This window comes from Leptonychotes weddellii, chromosome 1 (assembly GCF_054177405.1).
Source record: "Leptonychotes weddellii isolate Sample4059 chromosome 1, ASM5417740v2, whole genome shotgun sequence".
Taxonomy (NCBI): Eukaryota; Metazoa; Chordata; class Mammalia; order Carnivora; family Phocidae; genus Leptonychotes; species Leptonychotes weddellii.
Window position 1 is genome coordinate 189550400 of NC_138369.1, and position 24806 is coordinate 189575205.

Below are 24806 nucleotides of genomic sequence, written 5' to 3' on the forward strand. Positions count from 1 at the left end.
GTTGTGTTTCGTCCTCAACAATGACCTTCCCTGCCCATCTTGTCACATGTGTCCCCATGCACATGCACGACCAGATGCAGACAGTTGCTTTCCAATGTCTTCATGACAAGAGCACACTCGTTTCTTCTCCTGCAGGACCTACACCTTCAGCCTGGCCATGGACCTGATCTCCAGAAAGGACGGTGAGGCCAGCAGCCAGCGAAATGGGGAACTCTACCCTTCACAGATGCCAAGGGACATTAGCAGCATCCAGGCTTTACAGGTGACAGGATTCCCTGTTTGATAAGATGTGTAAAGGGAAGCCACACTTTAAATTAACTCCATGGTAGACTCAGCCCCTCAGGTACAGCTACAGAGCCGGGTGGCTCGGCAAGAGGCTCTGCCCCGCATTGCTCAGACACAGGCCACACTGCTCCGTCCACCCTGGGGCAGAGGGTGGACGCCCCTTAGCTGTGAGCCAGGCTGTAAGCCCCTGAAGGCAGCCTTCTGGACGTTGCAAGACCATGCAGCATGTGTCTGTAACTCAGTTGGTCACGGCGTCAGGGCATGGGGCAGGGAAGATGTGGGGACACAGCCCTGCCCAGAATCCCAGACTCTTACACCAATTATCTCATCAGCATGCTGTGTGACCCTGGAGAAATCACCTCCCCCAAGGCCCCCAAAGATGGGGGTCTTTTTTCTAGGAGAAAGAAGGGGGCTGGTACTTGGTAACCCGGAGGGCCAGCAGCCGCAGGGCCAGGCTCTGGGGCACAGCAGGGGCACGTGAGTCCTGCCACCTGCCTGGGGCACGTTCAGGAGTGAAAGCTGCCCGCAGGGCCTCCATGGAGCAGGCAGCCCCTCCCCCAAAGCAAACAAGTGACATGGTGTCCCTGGCGCTGTCTGGGTGGTGGGCAGCCTGGCCCTCTGGTCCCTTACGCAGGAACCCCCAGGGGGCAGGGCATTCCTGCAACTAACCCTTGACCACTTCCCACTTCAGTGGAGATGCCTCTCTGTTGCATCATTTCCGAAGTGGTCCCTCCATGTCCTGCGTCCTGTGCCCCCACATCACATTAGGATTTCAGCCTAGCCACCTCCAACTGCATGGGAGATGTTAGTCCCCATTTCACAGATCTGAAGACTGAGACTTATGGAAGCTTGCAAGGGGCACTCAGGCATCTAAGCACTCCCGAACTTGTTGTTTTGGAGGGTTACATGGGACAAGGTGCCATCGCAGGCCAGGCCCTCAGTGCTGAGAGTCTGTCCCTATACAGAGGCAGGGCCGTGATGTCAGGCTTGTCCCTGTGTCCTCAGCACCTGGCTGGGGGCTTGGCTCGTAAATCTCATTGGATAAATCACCTAATGACCTAATGAAGGCCCTGATCAGGATTCATGAGCCAATTGCCCTAAATCCAAAGCTCACTTTCCTTCCCCCAAGAAGCCACCAGCCCCTCCAGGCTAGGGTGGGCTTGGTCCAGACAGGAGCTGAGCACAGGACACTGGGACTGGGAAGGCCACGGAGCATCCCCATTAGACAGGTCTTTAGTCGGAGGGAACAGCCTGGGCTGAGTAGCTGCTGGCCAGGAGCCAGAGATGGACAAAAACTACCCCTACCCAGACTGCCCAGACTCTGGAAGGCACAGCGGAAGCTGGACTCGGCCCCCTTAGTGGGGTGCAGGGGAGCAGGCATGGACTGGGATGGGGCTCCCTGAGGCCATGCCCCCCTTTCCAGATGGAGGACAGGATGCTGGAATGGAAGGGTCAGCTCATAGCTCGGCCTGCATCTGAACTCGCTGCAGCTTTGAATGGGTGAAAGCCTCACAGACATCTCCCTGCAAGCCGGGCCCTCCTTGCCTGGTCTGAGCTCACCCCTCCGTGTGGTAGGAAAAGAAGACTGTGGCATCAGCTTTCATACACGGATGCTAGTAGACTGAAGAACGGCCCCAAAGATATGAGGTCCCAGTCCCTGGAATTTGCCAGTGTTCTCTTATGAGGAAGAGTGTCTTTGTCTGAGGGCTGAGTTAAGGGTCTTGATGGGGAGCATCCCATGGGCCCTAAATCCAATCACAGCTGCTGCTAGGAAACACAAACAGGTTATGTGATCCACAGTGAAGAGGAGAGACCACAGATACACAGAGGAGGAGGCCACGTGAGCGTTGGGGCAGAGACTGGAGTGTCTCAGCCGAGGCCAAGGACTGCTAGGGCTCCAGGAGCTGAGAAAGCCAGGAAGGATCCTTCCCTAGGACCTCAGAGGGAGTGGCCCTGCTGACACCGTGATTTTGGAATTCTAGCCTCTAAACTGAATCCATCTTTTGCTTAAAGTCCCCAGGTGGTGATGCTTGGCTACAGCAGCCCCCGGGTCTCTCATGCCTAAAGAGGCAATACAGTCCTGGTGTCCCCTAGGCCCCAGGAGCGAGGCCATTCCACTCCCCAAGGGCTTTGCACTTTATCTTAATATTCCTGTCGCAAAGCTCTGCATTTCAAAGTTCAAATGCTCTCAGCAATGCATTGACAGTACTTGGAGATTGTCAATAAGCAGATTAAGGCTGGGAGCCCATGTGTGTCTTGCAATCTGCTTGCAGATCAGCCCTTGACAGGGCCAGGGGATGAGATACTTTAATATCCATTCTCCTGGGGAAAGGCATCCTGGTGCCAATAGGCATCAACCATCCTTCACGATTGTAAGACAACAAGACGAACTTCCCTTTGGAGCTTTGCCTTAGAAGGTGTGTGTTTGCCTGTGGGGCCAAAGATGGGGAGTGGGAGAAAAGGGTCCACTTAAGGAAAAGGAGCTAGGCAAGGACAAGCAGACCAGCAGCTAGAGCTGCCTCCTGCCCAGATGTCCTTCTCATTCCGGCCATCCCTGATGAGCTTGGCCTATCCATCCCTGGTTACTGTAACCCATCCATCCCAGTGACCTTGGCCTGTCCATCTTGGTGACCTTGACCCATCCATCCCTGGTGATCTTGGCTCTAGGCATGACCAAGTTCCATGTCCGACCTGAAGTCCCCTCAGCCCACCTCCTATGACAGGTACTGTCAGCTCTCCATCTCATCTCATCTCATCCTCTTTTATGACTCATCTTTCCATGTTTGTCCCTTGGTCCCAATGAGATCCAAAGCTCCCTAGGTGGGGAGTCTGTGAACTGAAGCTTGTTTCCCAGCCTCTGACATGCATGCTCCCAATATGCTGGGCCCCAAGGATACTAACAGCAGTATCTATATAGAGAGAAAATATGTAATATCTATTATATGATAACATATATGTGTGGATATAGAAAATGTCCTAAGAAGTCACTATGGAGGGATGCTCTGTTCTGAATGTTTGTGTCCCCCCAAAATTCATATGTTGAAATCCTAACCACCAATGTACTAGCATTAGGAGGTGGGGACTCTGGAGGTGGTTAGGTCAGGAGGGTGGAACTCCCATGATGGGATTAGTGCCCTTATACAAGGGACCCCACAGAGCTCCCTTGCCTCTTCCACCCTGTGAGGACCCAGAAAGTTGGCCCAGAAGAGGGTCCTCGCCCAATCATGTAGGCACCCTGATCTCAAATTTCCAGCCTTCACAACTATAAGAAATAGATGTCTCTTGTTTACGAGCCCCCAGGCTGTAGTGTTCTGTTACAGCTGCCTGGAGGGACTAGGACAGGGGTAAGGACTTGGAAGAAACACAAAGGTAGAAAAGTTGATGTGCTCTGTATGGTATAGGCTGTTGCTATGGCTTTTCATTTCTTTGGTAGTGTCATAATGCCTAGGAAATAAAAAGTTGCTAGAAATTAAAGAGATTTCCACCTGCAATTCCTAATCTTCTTTCATTGCAATGACTGGTGAAATGGGCTGTAGCCACTGAGGGAGGAAGGAAGAGATCCCGTTTCTAGGCCACCTGTGGGATGGCGAGGGGAGGTGCCCATTGAGTAAGTCTAAGAATGCAGATGTAAAAATGCACATGCCTTTACTTCCACCATCTCAGGCCACAATAGCGAGGAGGAGTGTTTTGGTGGTGCGCCATGGCGAAAGAGTGGATCAGATCTTCGGGAAGTCATGGCTACAGCAATGCTCCACTCCAGATGGTAGGTAATGTCCTGGCGGAATGGAAACCCAGAAAGTAGGTAGATCTAACAAATGACATCCCTTCTTGACCTCCTGAGTCAGCTCTCCTATGGCGCCATTCTTGAGAGTGACTGTGTAGAGATAGTATACGTGAGAGGGGTGTGCGCTACATCTTTCTCCATGGGCGTTATACTCGTGCACTGAGTGTGTACGCTGTCTGTGAGTATCTTACCTCAAATGCTGCATGGAAGACGGTGGAATGGTCATCAACAGTAAGCCATGTGCTGGTGTGACACATGGGCAGTTGTCTTTCTTCTGGATGCACACATATGGTAGCTGGTGAGTGCCCAGCATTGACTTGAGAGTATATTGAGGTCTCTGCACCCTCAGCTGTTGGCACAACCCTATCTCACAGGCTCATTGCTCTATCTCTCTGAGCTCATCTTCACTGCTGTCGTCATTTCCCTACAATGTTTAACTGTGCTACTCAACAGATGGACGTATTCTGAACATGCACCTTGCTTACCCCAAGTTCACCGGGGATACCAGTGATGCTAAGAACTAAGGACGATGCTTGTAAATACAGCACACCCACAGGCAATCCCTACCGATGATCTACATCTGTACCAATGCACATCCCTTAATGGAAAGCCCAGCATGCCATGATTTCTAAGCCACGGATAACTGTATAAATGAAGATATTGAATGAACATGCAGTCACAGTAGCTGGGCTAGCCAAGCTCTTTTGGAATTCCTCCCGGAGCCCAGCAGGCTGAGAAGAGGGGAAAACCATTGGCAGATGATCAGCACACACCAGGAAAATTCTGAGCAGATTATATCATGACCGAACATATCTGCAAGAACCCACGGAGGGGATGCTGTGGTAGTATCTATAAAACAAGATCAATCAGAGACACAAAGGCTCAGAAGAGAAACAATAGGATGGTAGGCGGCTATGAGAATGAATTGGCACTCACACATGCAGTTAGAAGAAACGTTCTTGTAAGACAACGATGATTGAAACCACAGACTGAAATGGCACCTGATGTCAGTGTGCGTGTGGTGGTGGTGATGGTGTGAGAACCAACACAAAACAACCAGCTCCAAAACCAGTGGTGGGACGTCATGGAAGGAGGAAGAATATTGGTCATCCAGACAAAAGACCAGGTCACCTACAGGGGAAAGTACTTTTTAAAAAATTTTATTATGTTATGTTAATCACCATACAATACATCATTAGTTTTTGATGTGATGATCCATGATCCATTGTTTTTGTATAACACCCAGTGCTCCATGCAGTACGTGCCCTCCTTAATATGCATCACTGGGCTAACCCATCCCCCTCCCTCCTCCCCTCTAAAACCCTGTTTGTTTCTCAGAGTCCATAGTCTCTCATGGTTCATCTCTCCCTCTGATTTCCCCCCCCATTTTTCCCTTCCTTCTCCTAATGTCTTCCATGCTATTCCTTATGCTCCACAAATAAGTGAAACCATATGATAATTGACTTTCTGTGCTTGACTTATTTCACTTAGCATAATCTCCTCCAGGCCCATCCATGTTGATGTAAAAGTTGGGTATTCATCCTTTCTGATGGCTGAGTAATATTCCATTGTTTATATGGACCACCTCTTCTTTATCCATTCATCTGTTGAAGGGCATCTCGGGAAAGTACTTCAAAGGCACTGGAGAGTCCCAGCTTGAAGGAGGCTCCTGGTGGCTCTTTGCACCAGGCAAAGTGGCCCTACAGTGAATACTGACAGTCTAATTTGTCCAAATTCTGCATATTGCTATGTTTACCGTATTACAATGGGGTGTTTGGGGGAGAGGCCAACCTTTCCTCTGACCCTCCTCATTTCAGCTCACTTCTGGGCCAAATTCCCACGCCTTGTACGGCCCCTCATTTCTCAGGGCTGCTGCCAGGTCACCCCTTGTCTATAAGGTTCTACACCACCAGAACCTAATGTTGCTCCAGCTCCTTATCTTCTTCGGAGCTCTGCTCTCCACCCTCACAGATAGAGTGTCCGAGGACAAGAGACCGACATGGAGCAGATGCCTTTGAGAATACAACACAGTCAATAGACCTTCTCTTGGGGAAAAAAAAGAAAAAATCCACTTTTCCAGCAAACACGTGTATTTTGGCATTTAATGAAGGCCTTTCTTCAAACAATGTCTCTGCCAATGGACGTTCCAGGGAGGGAGCTTTCAGGAAAATCGTGCTTGGAAAGGGCTGGGATGCTGTGAGCAGGGCTGGGCTGGCGTGCTCGGGCAGGGCACGTGATGGGGCCTGCCCCGGATGCACAGCAGGTCTCAGGAAAAGCGGCTTGGTGGCTAGAACCTGCTGGCAGCCGGGGGGTTGGGGGCTGCGTGGGAGGGTGTGAGGGGTAGACCCGGCACACAGCGAGATGAGGCCCACCACTTGTTGACCACTTACCCTGAGCCAGGCCCTGGGATCACAGTGACTCATTGTAACAGCTCTATCATTTCTCCCTTTTACTGATAAGGCAGACCTAATCACACAACTGGCAACCCCTGGTGTCAGGATTTGTACCAGACTGTCAGGTCGTAGAGCTCAAGGTCAAATGCTTCGCAGCCTCTAGATGGAGGGTGGGGGGAGTTCCTGCGGATCCTCCGGATTTCCAGGCGCGCCTCAGCAGTTGGCTGAATAATGCACAATGCGGGAACATTCGGCCATGGGTACTCCATCCCCGGAGACAGTATGACACACTGTCAGCTATGGGGACAGGCAGAATTTCACCTCCTTAATTAACGCCAACTTGGGATTCCCATCAAGTTAAGCTAAATCAGTAATGGAGGCAGGAAAATTGTATGAGTGAATCTTTGTGAGGGGTCCTCAGGGGACAAAGAGGGTCTCATGTTTCCTGAGGCAAAAACCTGTGTTTTCTGTATTTGAAGAAATGTGTGCTCAGTAGAGTAGAAATTTCTCTCCAATTGAATCCACATCGCAGAGCACATTCCAGAAAAAACACAGTTGACAACTATTTAAGTGATAACCCTGCTTCCGATATGGGTCTCGATCTTGGGGGTTTTAAATATGCACTAAGTTGATGGACCTGAACGCCTGGTGTTATTTATGCTTTAGGGAAATACTACCGGCCAGACCTGAACTTCCCTTACAGTCTACCCCGAAGGAGCAACGGTATCAAAGACTTTGAAAACGACCCACCATTATCATCGTGCGGGATTTTCCAGTCCAGGATGGCAGGTATGTTTGGGGATAATTACAATAATCACAGCAATGATTATCTCTAGTGCATACTGAGCCTTAGCTACACGCCCATTGAAGTCAGCATTAGCATTATCCCCACTCTGCGATGAGGACGCTTACTTAACCACAGAAAGGTTAAGTAAGTTGCCCAAGATCACACAGCTAGTGAGTGGAAGTGCAGAGATTGGACCCAGGACGGACGGTTGGGGAAGTCAGAAGGAACGAATGATAGGCATGGAAAGAACAAGAGAGGGGAGAAAAACCAACGACCACCGTGTACACTATGGATGTTATTTTAAAAATTAAAAAAACACATCTTCTCTTTGTTTTTATTTCAAAATCTGTCAGCTTGGGCTTATGCTTTATGTCTGGGGTTCTGGTTCCATTGATTGACTTTTTGGAACACGAGAAGCCAATAAATCCATCTGGTCTTCCTTTAATGAATGAAGAACCTGGAACCGGGAACTGGAGAAGGTGTGTGAACTGAAGGAGCTCGGTGTCCGGGCGGGCAGTAGATGGCCTCTGCATTGGTTCTGTGGGGCCACGTAACAAAGTGCCAATGTAGAGTGGCTTCAGCAACAGAGGTGCATTCTCTCTGGGTTCTGGATGCCAGAAGTCCGCGTTCCTCCTGCGGCCGCGAGGGCGTCTGCTCCAGGCCCCTCCCCTTGGCGTGTAGACGGGTCCCTCTGTGCCCACTGTCTCTGCATCCAAACTCTGCCTTTTACAAGGACACTGGTCAGAGTGGACCAGAGCCCCCCTAGTGACCTCATCATAACTTGACCACCATTATGAAGACACCATGTCACACTCGAGGACCTGGGGTTTGGGACCCCAGCATATGAATTTGGGGGACACAATCCAACCTGTGACACCTTCCTCTACAGCCTCTGGCCTTGGCACTGTGCATATATCCTACTGAAAAGATCCCCTTCTTTCCCAAGGACCAGACCCTCTGGTTTTGTGAGAGGCAATGTGACCTCCAGGCTTGTCCTCCCATGAGCCTCAGGTAGTCTCAAGCTCCCCGTTGCCCCAGCACAGATTACCCCGACCTTAAAACAGCCCCCACATGTCGGCTCACAGTTCCATAGGGCAGAAGCTCAGGCACAGCGTGGCTGAGTTCTCTGCTCAGGATCTCACAGCATGAAAGCCAGGTGTCACCTGGGCTGGGCTCCCATCTGGAGCCTGTTGGAAGCAGTTCCAGTCTCTCCCAATGGCTGTTGGGGGGATTGTGTTCCCTGCAGTTGTAGGACTGAAGTCCTCATTCCCTTGCTGGCTATCCTCAAAGGGGTGCACTCAACTCCCAGCGACCCTACGTTCCCTGCCATGTGGTCCCCTCCATCTCTGAAGCCAGCAGTAGGGAATCTCTTGAGTGTTGAATACTGTATTTTTTTGAGAGAGAGAGAGAGAGAGCAGGAGGAGGTATGAGGACAGAGGGAGAGGGAGAGAGAAAATCTTAAGCAGGCTCCATGTTCAGCGTGGAGCCCGACATGGGTGGGGCTCAACCTCACGACCCTGAGATCATGACCTGAGCCGAAACCAAGAGTCAGATGCTCAACCGACAGAGCCCCCCAGGCGCTGTTCGAATTCCCATACTTCTGAACCTCTCTGGCTTCTTTTCTGTGACAACCAGAGAAAAATCTCTGCTTTTAACGTGCTCACCGGAATGGTCAGGCCTCCCTGCAATAATCCCCTTCTGCCGTACAACACAGCACAGTCCCAGGAGCACCACTTCATGTCATCACGGCTTCCAGCCACACTCAAGGGGGTGACACAGGCGTGTGCAGCAGGGGGTGGGAATCTCGGGGCCCCCGAAGGTCCTGCCTCCCTCTGGTGGTGAGGGCCCATCGGAGGCCACGGTTACGAAGAGGTGCTTCTCCACCTGCTGTTTTCCAGGGGAAGCATTACTGGACAGCGGCATCAGAGTCAGCTCGGTCTTCGCCTCCCCGGCCCTCCGCTGTGTGCAGACAGCCAGACACATCCTGGAAGGTCAGTGAGAACCGCAGCGAGCCTTGACCTCTTGGCTATTCTCCAAGGGGAGAGGGAGGTGGACGGGGGTAAGAATTGGATGAGGGGCGATGAATGGCCACGTAAGTCGTAAGACGCTCATGGGGCAGCCCTCCAAGAGCTATGAGCAGGCACTGAGCCCGCAAACATTTCTGAAATGCTGGGATTGTAACCGAGTGCCAGGAGCCTGTCATCACACTGTCCACCTTTGGTCTACATCCACCATGTGTTAAAAAAAAAAAAAAAATCTGGGGAGGGGCATTCAGAAAAACCCAGAGAGCTAGGAATGGCTATGGTCCCTCCTGAGCCCAAAGCCCACGACTTCCAGGGCAAGGGGCTCGGCTCCTGGGAGCTGTCCAGCACCCTCAAAGGCTGATGTCCCTTAGGACGCCACCGGCAGGCCTTTAGAGTTTCTGCCAGAGAAGTGCAGCCTATTTGGGGGCGTTGGTTCTGCATCTCCCGCTGGACCCCCGCCCTGCCCTCCTTGTGTGTGGGGGGGTGTAGGTCACCGTGCAGGAGCACGGGCCGATGCTCCACAGCGATGGGACAGAGGGCAGAGCATGTGGCCACAGATGCAGCAGGTGTGCAAATGTGGGGGAGGCGGCTTGCCTCTATTTTCTCAGAGACAGAGGGGGTCAGGCCACCAGCTGAAAGTGAGAAAAGGAAGGCCTTCTCGAGGTTTGGGGACGCACAGAAGGTATGACATGCCCATCAAAGAGAGGGGCCAGATCACGGTGGGGAGATGGTGGATGGCCGCTGGGCAGAATGGAGAGCCCACTGAGGTCAGAGAGCATGATTTTACATTGAGACCCACCCACCGACTGGGCCCGGGGCTTTCCTGCAGGTGCAGACATGCAGGAGCAGGTGCAGAGCTGGCTCTAACAACTTGAGATGTGAAATAAAAATTCTCAAAAATGCTCTCTGGTGGTGGTAACATCAGTGCCTCTAGGACGATCTCTCATGGACTTGTAGCCTATATGCAGAACATCCTTAGTGTAATCATGATGCCTGATAAAGTTACCAGGGTATAAACCCTGTGTTCCTTCAGGAAAAAGAGGGCACTCGGCCTTCTTCCTAGGTCCTGGAACATGACTGATCTGTTTCCAGACTGGCATCCGAGATGCTGACCTGCCACCCTTAGTTTCAACGCCGGGTCAGTGGCTGTCCAGATGGACCATTTGCCAAAGTGTGACCCGCAGAGAAGTGGCCGCCAGATGGCTCCACAGAAGGATCGGCCAAGCCCATTTGGGAATTTCTCCTACTGTTCCTTCATGTGACCTACTCACATGGACCTAACTGTGGACACGGGCCCTCCACGGGCTGGAGAGAGCCCGGGAGCCGGATTAGACCATGGAACTCCCTTTCCTAAATGTGCTTTGGCAAAGGGACCGGTCCAGGGACCTGGACTGCATTTTGGGAACTGATTTTATTTCCAGCATTTGAGCTTAATGACATTTGCCCCATTTCTAACAAAAACATGCAGGTCTTCTTTGCCCCACTCACAGAGAATGTCTTCTGCCACAGGTCTTCTCTTAGCTGAGGGAGAAAATGCTTGGGAAGGGTAGCTGGGAGAAGTCGGATGTTCTGAGAGACAGCTTCCTTTGCCCTTCACCTTCTGCTCGGTCTGGGGTGTTTGTCAGGACGGGGCCTCAGTGTGACCCGTGTGCTCTCCATTGGCCGGTCTTTTCCAGGGATTATTGGGTTGGCCAATACCGTGTGCTCTCGCTCTTGACCGAGAACCAGGCCCGGCGCCAGCCTGGCTGCAGAGCCGTCCTGGACCATCGGGGCGGGCGCCAGGGTGAGCCTGCTGCTGGTGGTGCCTCCCAGCCCGGGTCCCTTCCCGATGGACGGGCGCCACCGCTCCTCGGATACCTTGCAACCACCCAGTGGTTTTGGGCTCAGAAATAGCATGGCTACGAGTAATCACAGAACAATACTTGCCAAGAAAAAAAAAAACCCACATTTTTAAAAGGTATTGTTTAGGTGTAAGGAGAGACTTAACTTACGTAAAACCAAAATGGACTCTGAGGACGATAAACGCTTGTGTTCTGTTGGATCCAGAGCTCAAACTGGAGAAAAGAATTAAGATAAGAGTGGAACCTGGAATCTTTGAGTGGACGAAATGGGAGTCCGGCAAAACCACCCCGACTCTCATGACCCTGGACGAGCTGAAAGAGGCGAATTTCAACATCAGCATGGATTATAGGTACGCCGTCCTCTTGCCTTCTGCCAGGGTGGGGTGCTTCTCTAGTGCTTGTTCAAGAAGAAATATTCACGACACCCATTAAAGATGGTAAGAAAGGCTGTATTCGGGGAGAATGCTGCACTGGGGGGTTGTCACAGGGGAGCAGGGTGGGACTCAGCTCCAAACACAATGAGGACAAGCGGGGGCTGTTAGCCGAGGAGCAGGGTGGGGGGTGGAAAGGTACTAAGAGGGTGGGTAATTCTCCATAAACTGCCCTAGCAGCAGCTGGCTGAAGGCAGGCCAGAGGGACCAGACATCACCGGGGGGTGGCGGGGCATGCGGAGCTTGCTCAGGTATCGAGGGGGAGCCCATACCAACGCTGGGGCTTCTGGCTTCACGGTGTTAGCCGGAGTCTTGCTAAAACTGACTCTACGCAGTTGGACACTGAAGCCCCGCGGTCGGCCTCGCGAGCCGCGGGCTCGAGGAGCCTGGCTAGGGTGTGCAGTCAAGGAGACAAGTTTTGTCATTCTCGACCCACGGCTGACTCTTGGCCATCACAAAACCCTCTGGTGTTCTGTGAGGGCACTTGCTGGAGATTGGACATCAGCCCTTTGTCGTTGGGGACACACAACCGGAGTGTCGCTGTGGACCACGAGCTGCCTTGAGGCGGGGCTGTCTTAGAAGGGCTTCTCCTGGGCACCTGGGTGGCTCAGTTGGTTGAGCAACTGCCTTTGGCTCAGGTCATGATCCTGGAGTCCCGGGATCGAGTCCCACATCGGGCTCCCTGCTCAACGGGGAGTCTGCTTCTCCCTCTGATCCTCCTCCTCTCATGCTCTCTGTCTCTCATTCTCTCTCTCGCAAATAAATAAAAAATCTTTAAAAAAAAAAAAAAAAGAACTTCTCCTTCTCCAGCTGACCACACAGCAAGCAGGCCAGCATGGCAGGGGTCCTCCCTCTTGTTCTTTAGGCCTGCGTTTCCCCTCGCCTCCCTCCTGCCGGCTGAGAGTTATGACGAGTATGTGGAGAGGTGTGCGGTGAGTGTGGGACGGATCATCAGCGCCTGCCCACGGGACGGTAAGTGCCTCCCCCCCTTCCCCGTCCCCCACCTTCGGGTATGGGCAGGCCCCGGGGGTTGGGGTCTTACCTCTGGTGTGGAGACTGGATGATTTTACGAACCTAGGAATACCGCAACTCCTTCCGCCCCCCACCCCAACCAACAGAGCTACATGGAGGGCTCTGCAGTAACGCAGTGTGTAGATACATGCCCCTGCCGCCCTGGGGACCCCGATTCTGAGACTGGGAGCCGATGGGATCTAGGACAGTGGATCAGCACAAACCACACATGTCTGCGTCCTAGGAAACAAGAGACTGAAGATGGAAGAACCAGACATCAGGCCACATTTGAATGCCGATCGGCACAAAACATCTGTATCCGTAGATGGTTCAGACCCTTAGAAAAATCCGAATGTGGAATCTGAATGTGGAAATGCCTAAGAGACGAGTGGGTTGTTAGGTGTGACAGTGGCGGGTTGGGTGTGGAAGGGTGGAAGTCCTCACTGGGAGGGGCCGCCCCCGGCAGAGTCTGAAATGCTGGACGTTGGCGATGGGGGGGGAGGGGCTGGGGGTGCTCTGACGGCGCATGATGCACAAATGTCACACCGTTGCAGCTGCAGGAGGCGGGAGGCCCACCTTCGGGCCTATCTGGGTATCTCTGAAAGTGTCCATAGTGAAAAGCTAAAAACTAAGCCTTTAAAAATTTACATTTAGCAAGTGTGTAGTGAACATCGCGCTGTGTCAGACGCCAAATAAAACACGGTGGGGGAAACCCAAGTGAAGAAGCACGTGCTCCCCCCTCAAGGAGTTTGAACATGACTGGGGAAAGGGGCACGGCATCTGGAATATTAGGAATTTTGAGTGGCATGAGGCTGCTTTACGTTGCCTACTTCGACGGGCTGGCATCCTGGGGAAGTGTTCTTTTGGGAACTGCACCTTAGTGGCATTTAACTGATGGCCAAAGCCCTGTTCCTCACACTGACTGCCACGGAGCACCACAGGATGGAAGATGACGTTAGAGCCTTCCACTGCACGGCCGGGGTCCCTCCTCAGCCCGCCGCTGTCCTGCTGTTCATGTCAAGCCTCTGTCCTGAGCTGAAATTCAGAGGCCATGGGATGCTCTGCCCTTCTGAGGACCCCCTACAGGGGTGAGGCCCTCAGGAACAGGGATAGAGATCTGGTTTATCAGCTCCTGAGCCCACTGAGCACCGTCTACGTGCTGCTCACTGCAGGGAACACAGCCCGCCTGTCCACACGGCCGCACGTGCCACGGAGGCTGCCCGGGTGCCGCACCTGAGCCGTAGGACAAGCGGGATTTGGAAGGCAAATGGTGCCCGAGAGCAGAGAGCATGAGCAAGGCGGGAGGGTGGCAGGTACGACAAGCTGCAGAGGAGGAACGAAATAGCCAGGTGGGCTGGAGGGACAAAGCCAACACCTACCGGTCCCCGGGCAGGGGGCCCTTCACGGATATTACCTGTTAACTGCTCACCTTCCTGTGCGGTCTGTGACGTCACGGCCCCACACTCCCCATGATGCTGAAGCTCAGGGGGCTGGAGCCCGCGTGTCCAAGTCACCCGCACGCTGACCGCACAGGCCCAGAGTCCAAGCTGTGCGTCCTCCTCCCAGACGGCGCTTGGCCGCCGCACCATGACTTGGGAAGCCAAAGATACGAGAATGGAATGAACAGGAAATAACACAGGAAAAGTACATCAGGGCTTCAGTCCTGTTGGAGAATCTACAGTCGTGTTAGGAGACAGCGTGAACAGACTGTTCTGTGTCAGCTGTAGCCCTCGGGGGAGGCCTGCCGCCCGACTCCCTCCGGCAGGTGGATCCAGTGGGTCCGGCCAGGGCACCTCCTGGACTCGCCCGGCTGGGCCAGCTCTCTCCCGCTGTGCTTGGTGCCTGTGTTGGTCACGCTGCCGGCGGGGGACTCGCTCCACCTGTGGACTCAGAATGGCCTTATCGAAGCAAGAGGCATCAGCAGGCTCATGGTGGCCAACTGGCTGATAATTCTCTAGCTAAGGGACCCAGCCTGGGCGGCAGCCACCACCACATCCTGCGAGAGATGGCAGCTCGGATCATGGCGCAGTCCCATCCCCGAAGCTCGCGGCAGGTGCTACCGCCGCAGATCGTGCCCATGGACGTGATGCACACGGACTATGCACAGGTGGCTACCTGCAGCACCACTTCCTACCCCAGCTCTCTCAGGCTTTGTGCACCACAAAGTGGTTCCCCCCAGGAGCACTGCGGACCCTCGTTCTAATAAAAGGCACTCTCTGTGCCTCCTCTGACCCCGAGGTGTGCTTTTCTCTACAGTGGGCGTCATCCTGATTGTGAGCCACGGCTCGGCGCTGGACTCCTGCACTCGCCCGCTCCTTGGGCTGCCGCCCCGGGACAGTGGAGACTTCGCCCAGGTGGTGAGAAAGGTACGTGCCGGCCCCTTTCTCTTTGGGCCATGAAGTCAAGCCCCCAGAGCCCACAGGGTCATCGTATTTCCTTCTCAGAATGAAAACAGGTGTCCAGCCCACCCAGGGCAGCAGGGACCACCCCACTCGCCCCATCTCCTGAGAATGCGTGCACCTGCTCTTATGCAAAGGGCAGCCCTGGGCGGGGGGGCTGACGGGAGCAGCTTATCATCTTTATCATCATTATGGCAACTTTGGCCATTTGCTGCCCAGATTACTATTATTATATATTATTATTATTATTACAAAAAAGTAAGATATGGTTATCCCCTGCAGCTCCAGTAGTTGAACAAATGGTCCAGTGGGGAGTAAACCCTGTGGACACAAAGAGAAAGAGCAAAGGCTGGCCTGGCTTGCTCTGGGGACCCGGGGGCAGGGGGCTGGAGGACAGAAAGGAACCCCCACCCTCTTGCCTTTCGAGTCAGCCCACCATGGAACACACAAGACTTGTGGTAGCCTGAGTGCCTAGGGTTGGGCTGGAGCTCTGCAAACACTTACAGGTAACCACCATGTAGAGAAGGACGGTGGGTACTTTGCAACAACCCGTTGACCATCACCCAATAACCCAGAGGCGGCTTTATCCATCAGTGAGGTGAATCAAGGCGGGGAAACTAGGGGCTCAGACCCACCCCCTGCTCCTGCCCCGAAAATCTACTCAGGGCCAGATTTGCCCCCCGTCCTTGTCCTTTTTATCAGATTGATCAGTTGACCGATGACCTTGAGGCTGGGAGTGCACTGCTATAGACAACACCTGTGATGGGAGATGGGTCCCTGAGTTGGCTCCTTGGTGCAAAATTGTCACAGGACCATGAGCGGCCAGAGTCTGTTCGCAGAGGAGCAGACCCCAGGCCCCGACCAGCCAACACCAGCTCGGAGCCTGGGCAAGGTCCTTGGCTTTCAGAGCCCCGCCCTGCCTGCCGCAGAAGGCCAGGTCCTCCCTCACGTGGGGGCGAGTCAGAGAGCAATACCTGCATGCGCCTTCTCTCTTCTCGTTCAGTGTCCTCTGGACCTGAGTGGAAGCATGCATCCCCTCCCAAGTGTCTCCAAGGTAGGGTTTCCCAACTGCGACCCAGATGTTCCCAAGCCCTTTGGGTCCTGGGCCACCAGTTGACTGCTATCTGAATATAGGGCTCGAGCCTCCAGGCCATGCTGGATGACGATGGATTTTTCTGGGGGTTCTCCTGGTGGCCCCCGCACCACCTGCTCCCTGAGCATCGCTCTTGCTGATGTCACTGTCTCCCTCTCATGTGCTCACGGGCTGCACGCTCCGGATCCTGCACCCCTTCCCAGGCTGTCCTGGGCTCCCGGTCATCCACACGTGCCAGTTGCGGACAGAATCGCAAATTTGGTGCTATCCCAAAACCCCACCGGTCTTCGCAGCCAGATTCCCACCCACTCCCCTGACTCTTGGCCTCCCCTTCTCCCGATGCCAGCCTTGAACTTCCAAATTCCTGTGACTTTCTTATCCTGACAGTTTGGTGTCCACCTCGCCCCCTCTCCAAATAAGCTGGACTTGCCTGCACATATCAGACATTTACCAAGGGGCTCTGGGGAACCCCGGGCCTTCAAATCAGGGGCAGATGGAAAGAGACCGTTCACAGCCTTCCCTTTGCCCGCCACACCATGCTGCCCCCACACGCACACACACACGCCCACACATACGTATGTACACACACATGCACACACGTGCATGCATACACACATACACACACACAAAGATGCATACGTGTGCACATGCATGCATACGCCCCTGGACCCACATGCACACATACACACACACACGCACGCTCACACACACACGCAAAGTCTCTCTAAGCAGGAGAGAGTCGTCCTGAGTCACCACCAGCCTCCACAGGGATCCCCCTGCATGTTGGAATTTCTGCAAATTTTGTCTCACTGAGGAATTTCTCAGCATCAAAAGAGAGGGAAAAAAGGAAAGCAAAACATGCAAACAAACCCAAAAAAGCCTTAAAAACAAAAATCTACGCGAACGCTTTCACTTTGCAGTTGAAGTCATGGAGGTTCTAAAGTTTCACTTAGCGGTTTTTCCTGGGCTCTGCAGACAATGCCACTATCCCTTTGTGATGCTAAATTTGAGAATGCAAGTCAGTCCCCAAGCAGCAGCCTGAGCTTTGCAGCCTGGACACTGCCGAGCTTCGGGCAGGCTGCTTCCGTGTTGGGGGGCACCATGCTCCTGAGCCCTGGAGGACGTTAGCAGGATCCCCGGCCTCTGCCCCTGCCAACAGCACCCCGGTGTGACAACCCATGGGAGGGGCACGGCCCCCGCCCCAGGACGGCTGTGTGGGACGTGGACGTGGGCATCGTGTTTAGGGCAGCAATGCCAGCGTGGGCCCATGGCGCCCGCCTCCCCGGCCCAGCAGGACCTGCCAGCTAGCTTTGGAGCGAATGTAAAATCGATTGACCTGGTATAAAATATTAATAAGTGATTGGAAACTCTGTCCTAGATTCCTTCTCTGGGCATGTGCTTCTGTGAGGAAAATAAAGAGGAAGGAAAATGGGAACTGGTGAATCCTCCCGTGAAGACGCTGACCCACGGCTCGAACTCGGCGTTTAACTGGCGGAACTGGCTCCCGGGCAGCTAGGAGCTGCGCTCACGCTCTGCTCGGCGCCGGGAAGAGGGGCGTCCTCCGCTCCCCCGATGTGATTTGTAGATGCACGAAATGCACTTTTGGTTCACCATCCGCTGTCGCCTTCGCAGCGGCCACCCGTGGACAGTTACCCTGTGAGTGCAGCCCTTGAGATGTGTGGACCTGCCGCGTGGCCAGAGGGAAGGAGCCGCGGCGACCCACCACGGGGTCCTGGAAGGACGCACCCACTCTATGTGCTGTGTTCTGATGAGTCACGTTCCCCGTCGTTTTCCTAGTTCTAGTCCAGTCACTTTTGGGCCATGTCCACACAGGCTGAAATGGGTATAATAGTGAATAAAATGCAACAAGAAACCACCGGCCAGCTCGAAGGCACGGAGCCGCGGCTCGGTGTCCACGCCCTGGGTATGAGTTTCCCATCGTTGCCATAACAAGTCACCACGGAGCAGCAATTAGGGACAACACAAATTTTTAATCACACGTGCACAGATTAGTTCCGTTACAGCTCTGGGGGTCAGGATTTCTAAGGTCAGCGGGCTGCATTCCTCCCAGAGGCTCTTGCGGAAGTGGCGGGGAGGGGTCTGTCCCCTTGCTTTCCCCGCCGCTGAGGCCCCTGCCCTGCCAGCCTGCAGACAGCAGCGTCTTCAAGCCCCCCCGCCCCGTCCCACCACTTCCACCACCACGTGGCCTTCTGCCTCGGACCCCGTCCCCATTTTGTAAGGTCTCTTGGGATTACAGAGGGCCCGCCTGATAGTCCAGGATGGTCTTTCATCTCAAGATCCACAACTTATTCCGTCTGCACGGTCCCCTTTGCCTTGTAAGGGACACAGTCACAGATCTGGGATTAGGATGTGGATGACTTTGGGGACAGTCTCCATCCCCCACACCCCACACATGGGGCTGCTTGTACCGGGGCCCCACTATGAGGATGTGACACACCCCACTCAGTGCAGACCTTCCCCAGCTTCTCCTTTTCTCCCTTTTGGTCAAGTGGAGGGGGAGGTGGCCTTGCAAATGGGGGGAGCATGTTCCGCCCCGACTCACAGGAGAGACCCACCACCAGCACAGGGACTCCTGCCCAGACGCTGCCAATCCCGTGGTGCCTCTGACTCTCCAGCTGTTGGTCCAGGTGGGTGATGGGTGTCTTTCCCGTGGCGTCCTCGACCCAGCCCCCACTGGTCACACCTGTCCCGACGGCCAATGCCTTCAGCATCCCGAAGTCCCACCCTGGCGCAGTGAACCCGACTGGCCTTCCTCCTCTCCCACCACGCTCCTGTTCCAGTGTTTGGGACCATGGTTGACCCTGCCTTGCACAGAGCAAAGAGGGAGCTGGAGGGAAGAGCCAACCCCACCCCAGCTCTCCCCTGCTGTCTCGCAGGCGAAGCTGGGGACACAGTCCACGGAGCTCTTGAGGAGCAGAGAGGGTGGACCCCGGAACCTGGACGGGGAACCAGCCACTCACAAAGAACACACGGGCCACACAAAAGGCTCTTCGCTATGCAGTCCAACCGGGCCCCCCGAAGGAAAGATAAAAGTGTTTGTCCCTTGTTTTACTTTACTCGTGACGTCGTTTTTCTGTCTCCAAACATGAAGATGTTTGCAGGTGGTGCAGAACAGAGAGCAGAGGGCAGCCCACTCACAGGCTGCTCCCATACCTGGTCTCCAACACAATGCTGTCTTAGGGAAATAACCCTGCATGCCTCCCAACAGGTACTGACCAGAAAGCAAACCGCCCTGGGACTGGGGTGGGGGAAGGGCGGCACCGCCCACGAAGTCCACGCCTGCCTCTGAGTGCCTGGACGCTGCCTTTCTCCGCAGCAAGTACGCGGTCGGGAGGAAGCCTTCCCTGTCCTCCCTCCCAGATACCCTGGTGCCACCCCAACATCACTAATCGTGATGATGAATAAACTTCACAAATCAAGTAAGTGGCCCCGTCTTTGGGGTGGTCCCGAGGTGTCTGGATTCGCCCTGTGGATGGTGAGGCTGCTGGGTCGCCTGCCCCTGGGTAATGAAGGGGAGGGCCTTCCTCCTTGCCGGGCTGCTGATGGGGGTTTGCAAGAGATGATGAGATGGGCTTGAACCTCAGATTCCAAGGCCAAAAGAGCAAGAAACTCCATTTTCTTCTTTTTTAAAGATTTTTATTTATTTATTTGAGAGAGAGACAGAGAGAGATAGTGACAGAGAGAATAAGCGAGGGGGGTGGGGGAAGAAGGAGAAGCAGGCTCCCTGCTGCAGGGAAACTCCATTTTCTTTTTCTTTTTTTTTTTTTAAGATTTTATTTATTTATTTGAGAGAGAGAGAGAGAATGAGAGAGAGAGAGAGAGAGCATGAGGAGGGGAGGGTCAGAGGGAGAAGCAGACTTCCCGCCCAGCAGGGAGCCTGATGTGGCACTCGATCCCGGGATTCCAGGATCATGACCTGAGCCGAAGGCAGTCGCTTAACTAACTGAGCCAGTCAGGCGCCCCGGGAAACTCCATTTTCTTTAAATTCTATAATTCTGGTTTTGACTAGCCCCCCATTCTGATGCAATGGCAGGAAAGCCCAGTTCCGACCCTTTTAGCTTCCAGAATGGGCCTCATTGTCAGGACGGGGGCCCTGAGAACAGAGCCACGCTGGAGAAAGGGAGGGATGGATGTTTATCACGGATTGGTGCAAGTTTGCAATTCTACCAAGGAAGAAGCCGAGCAACAAAGAGATCCGTGAGCTCTCTGTGGGCTCCAGCATCTGTGTGTTTGTAAGCCGACAGTGACCCCTGCTGACGTCCTCTGGGAATGGCCTCCTGTTACCGCAGACCCCCACCCGGCCCACCCACCGCATCTCTGGTTTCCTCACGGGGGGGCTGCAAAAAACAGGCCTGGAAAGGAGCTCTCCACGCGTCTGCTGACTCCCTTGATGTGGCGGATAGTCACTTGTGTTCACGAGCCTGTGGCGCGGTGAGGGAGACCCGACCCACCACCGGCTATTTCAGAAGATGGAAGGGGGGGGCATGGCCTTGGGGCCGGGCAGCAAAGGATCGGGGAGCCTAAGTCTGGCCTGATGGGGAATCTGGAGCCTCCGAGGGACACGTGCGTGGTGACGGGTCTGGGGCCACTGGTCCCTGGCAAACACCCTCTGTTACCTGAGAAGAAACAGCCATCGTAATTTCCCACTGAAGCAAGTCTTATTTTAGAACCAAATTTGAGAATTTTTTTTTTAAATCTGGTCATGTTGGTGAATTTCATGGGCTAAATTGTGTGCCCCCCAAATTCATAAGTTGAAGTCCAGACCTCCAGCACCTAGAATGTAGCCTTATTTGGAGGTTGGGGCTCTAAAGAGGTGATAAGGTAAAGTGAGGTCGCTAGGGTGGTCCTGATGCAATCTGACCGGCGTTCCTATGAGATCAGGACACAGACAGGCACAGAGGGCGACCGCGTGAGGAACAGAGAGGACCACATCCACGTGCCCGGGAGACAGGCCTCGGGAGGAGCCAGCCCACTCCACGCCTGGACACCGGACCTCCAGCCTCAGACTGTGAGAAGATACACTTCTGCGGTCCCTCGTCACAGCAGCCCTCGGACAACACAGTGCCCAGAAAACCTTGGTATAAACACCAAAAAATACAAACCCCTGAGCGGCTGAGCACCAGCCATGTCGTGTACCTTGGCACAAGGTGTGTGGTAAACGGCACCATCGACTGAGCCTGTTAGATACCCACCTCCATGCACTTCCTCTCCCGACCTTTTTTTTCCCCTTTATTGTACTTATTTTTAAGCATTAAACATAAAAAAGTCTGGCTCCCTGTGGGCCAGCTAGGTCAGTGGGAGGGTTAAAGGCAAGAACACAGATCCCCAGGTGCCGCCCTGCTCCCCGCCTGGGAGAAGAGCACGGTTTCTATGCTCCCTGGGCTCGCGCCCACCCAGGTCATCCGGGAGCCGCCAGGGGCTCGCAGGTGCTCAGGAAGGAGTCTGTGTGACACAGTCCCCAAGCTTCCCTGCAGAGCCCACTGCCTTTCTCAGCCCTCGAGTAAGGGGGCTTACTGGTGGCTTTGCCAACGCGCCCATCGGGAGGAAGACCAGGTATCCACCTGGGGCCACCCCCCAGTGCTCCCAGAGCCTCCCTCCTCTGCAGAGCCAAGCTGGGAAGGAGGGTGGTCTTCCCCACTCTGAACCACTTTGTCACCTGATCTCAGGGGCTCACGAAACCCCACGGACAGCCCTAGCCGGAACCTCCATCCTTCAGGCCCCCAGACCAGCCCAAGGAGCCACAGAGGGTAGAACTGGGGAGCACAGTCTCCCCTCCTCACCACGCAGAGCCCCCTCCCTCCAGCCTGCACACTGAAAGCAAGCGGGAGTACTCGCAGATGCCGGGACCACAGATCTGGAGCCCCAAGAAAGTCAGTCGAGATCCTGGGACCACAAGAGGAGAATCAGTGAGTGCCTGAGCTCAAAGATAAAGCTCAGACGTCGACAGACCTCATGTACGCCAACATCACTGGGAGATGCAGTGACAGAAAACATCCCATGTACACAGCAATGACAACAGAACAGAAGATACCCAGGACTATGCTTAGGAGAACACCTGAGAACCTAAACCTGCCATGCGGGCCTGGAGGAGGACGGGTCTGGTTGGACTGGCACGCTGGGTCCTTGGGTAGGAGAGCCCGGCACTGCGAAGTGCTCACTGAGCCCTCCTGGGGGCCCAGCACCTGTGATCATGACTCACGGCACAGCTGTGTGTCCAGGGTTCAAACCCTCAGCACTGCGGACATCTGGGGAGGGGAACTCTTTGTTGCGGGGGGCGGGGGCTGTCCTGTCCATTGTGGGGTGTTTAGCGGTACCCCTGGCCTTGACCCAGTAAGATTCCAGTAGCACGCCCCTTTGACAGTCATGCTCACCAAACACGTCTCCAGATCTTGCCAAATATGCCCTGGGGAGCAAAATCGTCCCCCATTGAAAACCCCTGCTGTGTTCGCTGAGCCCTGGTCCCAGGCGATTTGTCAAGGTCCTTGGGCACCCATGACAACACAGGGGTGCGGGGCGGGGGGGGACCCGGCGTAACCATTTCACACCCTCACAGAGTAGACGCGCTATTCTGGAGACGAACATCAGGAAAAAAATGTGTCTGTCTCGAGTTGAGCAGCGTGTGATGCTCTGAAGGGCAGGGTCCTGTGACATGAGGACAGAGGAAGTCCAGGCACGAACTGGCCCCCTGCCACCCAGATTCTAGATGTGGAAAGTGTGCCACGAGCATCAAAAGGCTGCAGCGTCCTTGGGCCCGGGGCCGATCCCAGCACAGCAGGACGCTAGGGTGGAGGAGTTCCTGTCCCATACCCACCCCACGTGCCCCAGGGGCCCACAGACGGTGCCCGCACACGGATCGGTGCGAATGCCAGAAATAGTTTCCATTAACAAAGAAGACATTATTCGAACCGTTGTTGGAAGGATTGCACTGCATCTCAGGAGACCTGAGTTTGTACCCCATTCTGTCTCTGGCCCACTGTGACCTTAGGCACGATCTCTGTGTGGCTTGGGTGCAGACTGTCAGCGGGCCGACCCGTCACAGCCTCCTAGCCTGTGTTCTGGAGGAGGTGCTATCTTCCGAGCAGTGAGCAGCAGTGGGCTGAGCTGGAGTCTTTGTGGGGTCTGCCAGTTTCCAGGGTGTAAATGCTCCCACGACGGCTGATTCTGAGCAGATTTATAAAATGCCTGAGAAGGTAGAAATCAGCCTTCATGAGCTGGGATGGGCCGGCTTCAGCCCACAGGTGATGGGTGGTATGAACACTGTTCTGTGGGGAGAGGTCACCCCCTCTTCTTAGTGAGAAGAGGCCAGGACAGGCCTGCCTGTAGGCACGGCAGGCTCTGCCCGCTTCCAGCAAAGCGGGGAAGAGGGAGCGAGATGTGGGCTTGGACAGAGTCAGGAGAGGGGAGACGGGGCACTGGAGCCGGGAGGGAAGCAGAGCTGGGGGGCAGCAGGGGAAAGTCTGGGGCCTGGGCAGACTGTTCGATCCTGGGATCCCTCCGAGGCTGCGTCTCCTTTGAGCTCCCCACCCGGCCAGCGACTCTGGAGCCTGGACCATGCCTGGAGGGGGCCTCACGCCTTGTCTCCCCAGCCTCCCTGTTCAATGGGATGCTTCTGCCTCTTCTGACCCCATTGGCTCAGCCACACGAGGAAGCCACACAAAGCCAGCACACCATGCCACTGAGACTTGCAGGCGGGCATCCAACTATTAAGTCGGACTGAAGTTTTAGAGACATAGGGGATTTTAGAGATGCTCCATCACAAGTGTAACCAGAATCCAGCCATGTCAAAAGATGTTTGTAAGTTGCTGCAGAACATTTCCAGAGTCGTTAGCTTTTCACCCCTGTTTGCTTCCAAGCAAATGCCACTTCCAACTGTTGAGGACCGTTTGCTCCTAAAACTTAAGCCCCACAAAAATAATCTAAGAATCTCACACACACACACACACACACACACACACACACCTACTTAGTGAAGCCTGCAAGCAAAGAAGTTCCCTAAGAAGTCATTTGGAAAATGATCTGGAAATGTCAGATTTCTCCTTCTCTCTGCAAAAGTGTATTTCTTTCAACTCTGAACTCAGTATCTTTCACTGCATGCCATCCCTAATGAGGTAACAATTCCTTAGTGCAATAAACCAAAGTATTTTCCAAAGAAGCCATAGCACAAAACCAACATAAACCCCAATGGAGAAATGCCTGTGAAGAGCTCGCTGCAGGGAGAGCCCGCAAAACGCCTCCCAGAAGGACAGCCCAGTTGAGTTTAGTGATTGATTTTGGAAAATGCGCGTTTTATTTGCCCTTGGGGATCCTTGGACCACTTTGCCGTCCTTGATCTGGGAACAGCTAGGAAGGGCTGAGTGTGTGCCCTGGTTCACTTCATGGTTAAACACTGGGGCCCCCAGAGCACATTATCCGGGAGAACTATAATCAGCCCTGAGGAAAGGTGAGGAAACGCCAAATACGTCATTTCCAATCTGCTTCTCAAACCCGTGGTCCCTGGGGCATCACCCGGGAGCTTGTTAGAAATGCAGAGGCTCTGGCCCCTCACTGGCCCACTGGACCAGAAGCTGCATTTTAGCACCGTCCCCGGGGGGTCTGCATGCCCGCCAGTGAGGAGCAGTGCTGTTTGCCTTGCCGTGTGTATAATGCGAAGCGCCCTCACAGATGAAGAAGGGGAAAGCAGGGAGCGGACCCAGCGACGGTGAGGACATACCGTCTTGTTACAGGAATCTGCTACCTG

General features: G+C 54.3%; 1 protein-coding gene across 1 annotated transcript in view; it reads left to right on the forward strand.

The window, feature by feature from the left end:
- Window positions 1–17924, forward strand: part of UBASH3A (ubiquitin associated and SH3 domain containing A) — a 22072-nt gene extending 4148 nt beyond the window's left edge. The window contains exons 4-11 of the mRNA XM_081820055.1: window positions 136–262; window positions 3949–4048; window positions 7129–7251; window positions 9148–9240; window positions 11320–11464; window positions 12411–12517; window positions 14813–14922; window positions 17427–17924. Of these exons, the coding sequence (XP_081676181.1) occupies window positions 136–262; window positions 3949–4048; window positions 7129–7251; window positions 9148–9240; window positions 11320–11464; window positions 12411–12517; window positions 14813–14922; window positions 17427–17564 (943 nt within the window). The 3' untranslated portion in view covers window positions 17565–17924. The remainder of the gene's footprint in view (window positions 1–135; window positions 263–3948; window positions 4049–7128; window positions 7252–9147; window positions 9241–11319; window positions 11465–12410; window positions 12518–14812; window positions 14923–17426) is intronic.
- The last annotated feature ends 6882 nt before the right edge of the window (window positions 17925–24806 follow it).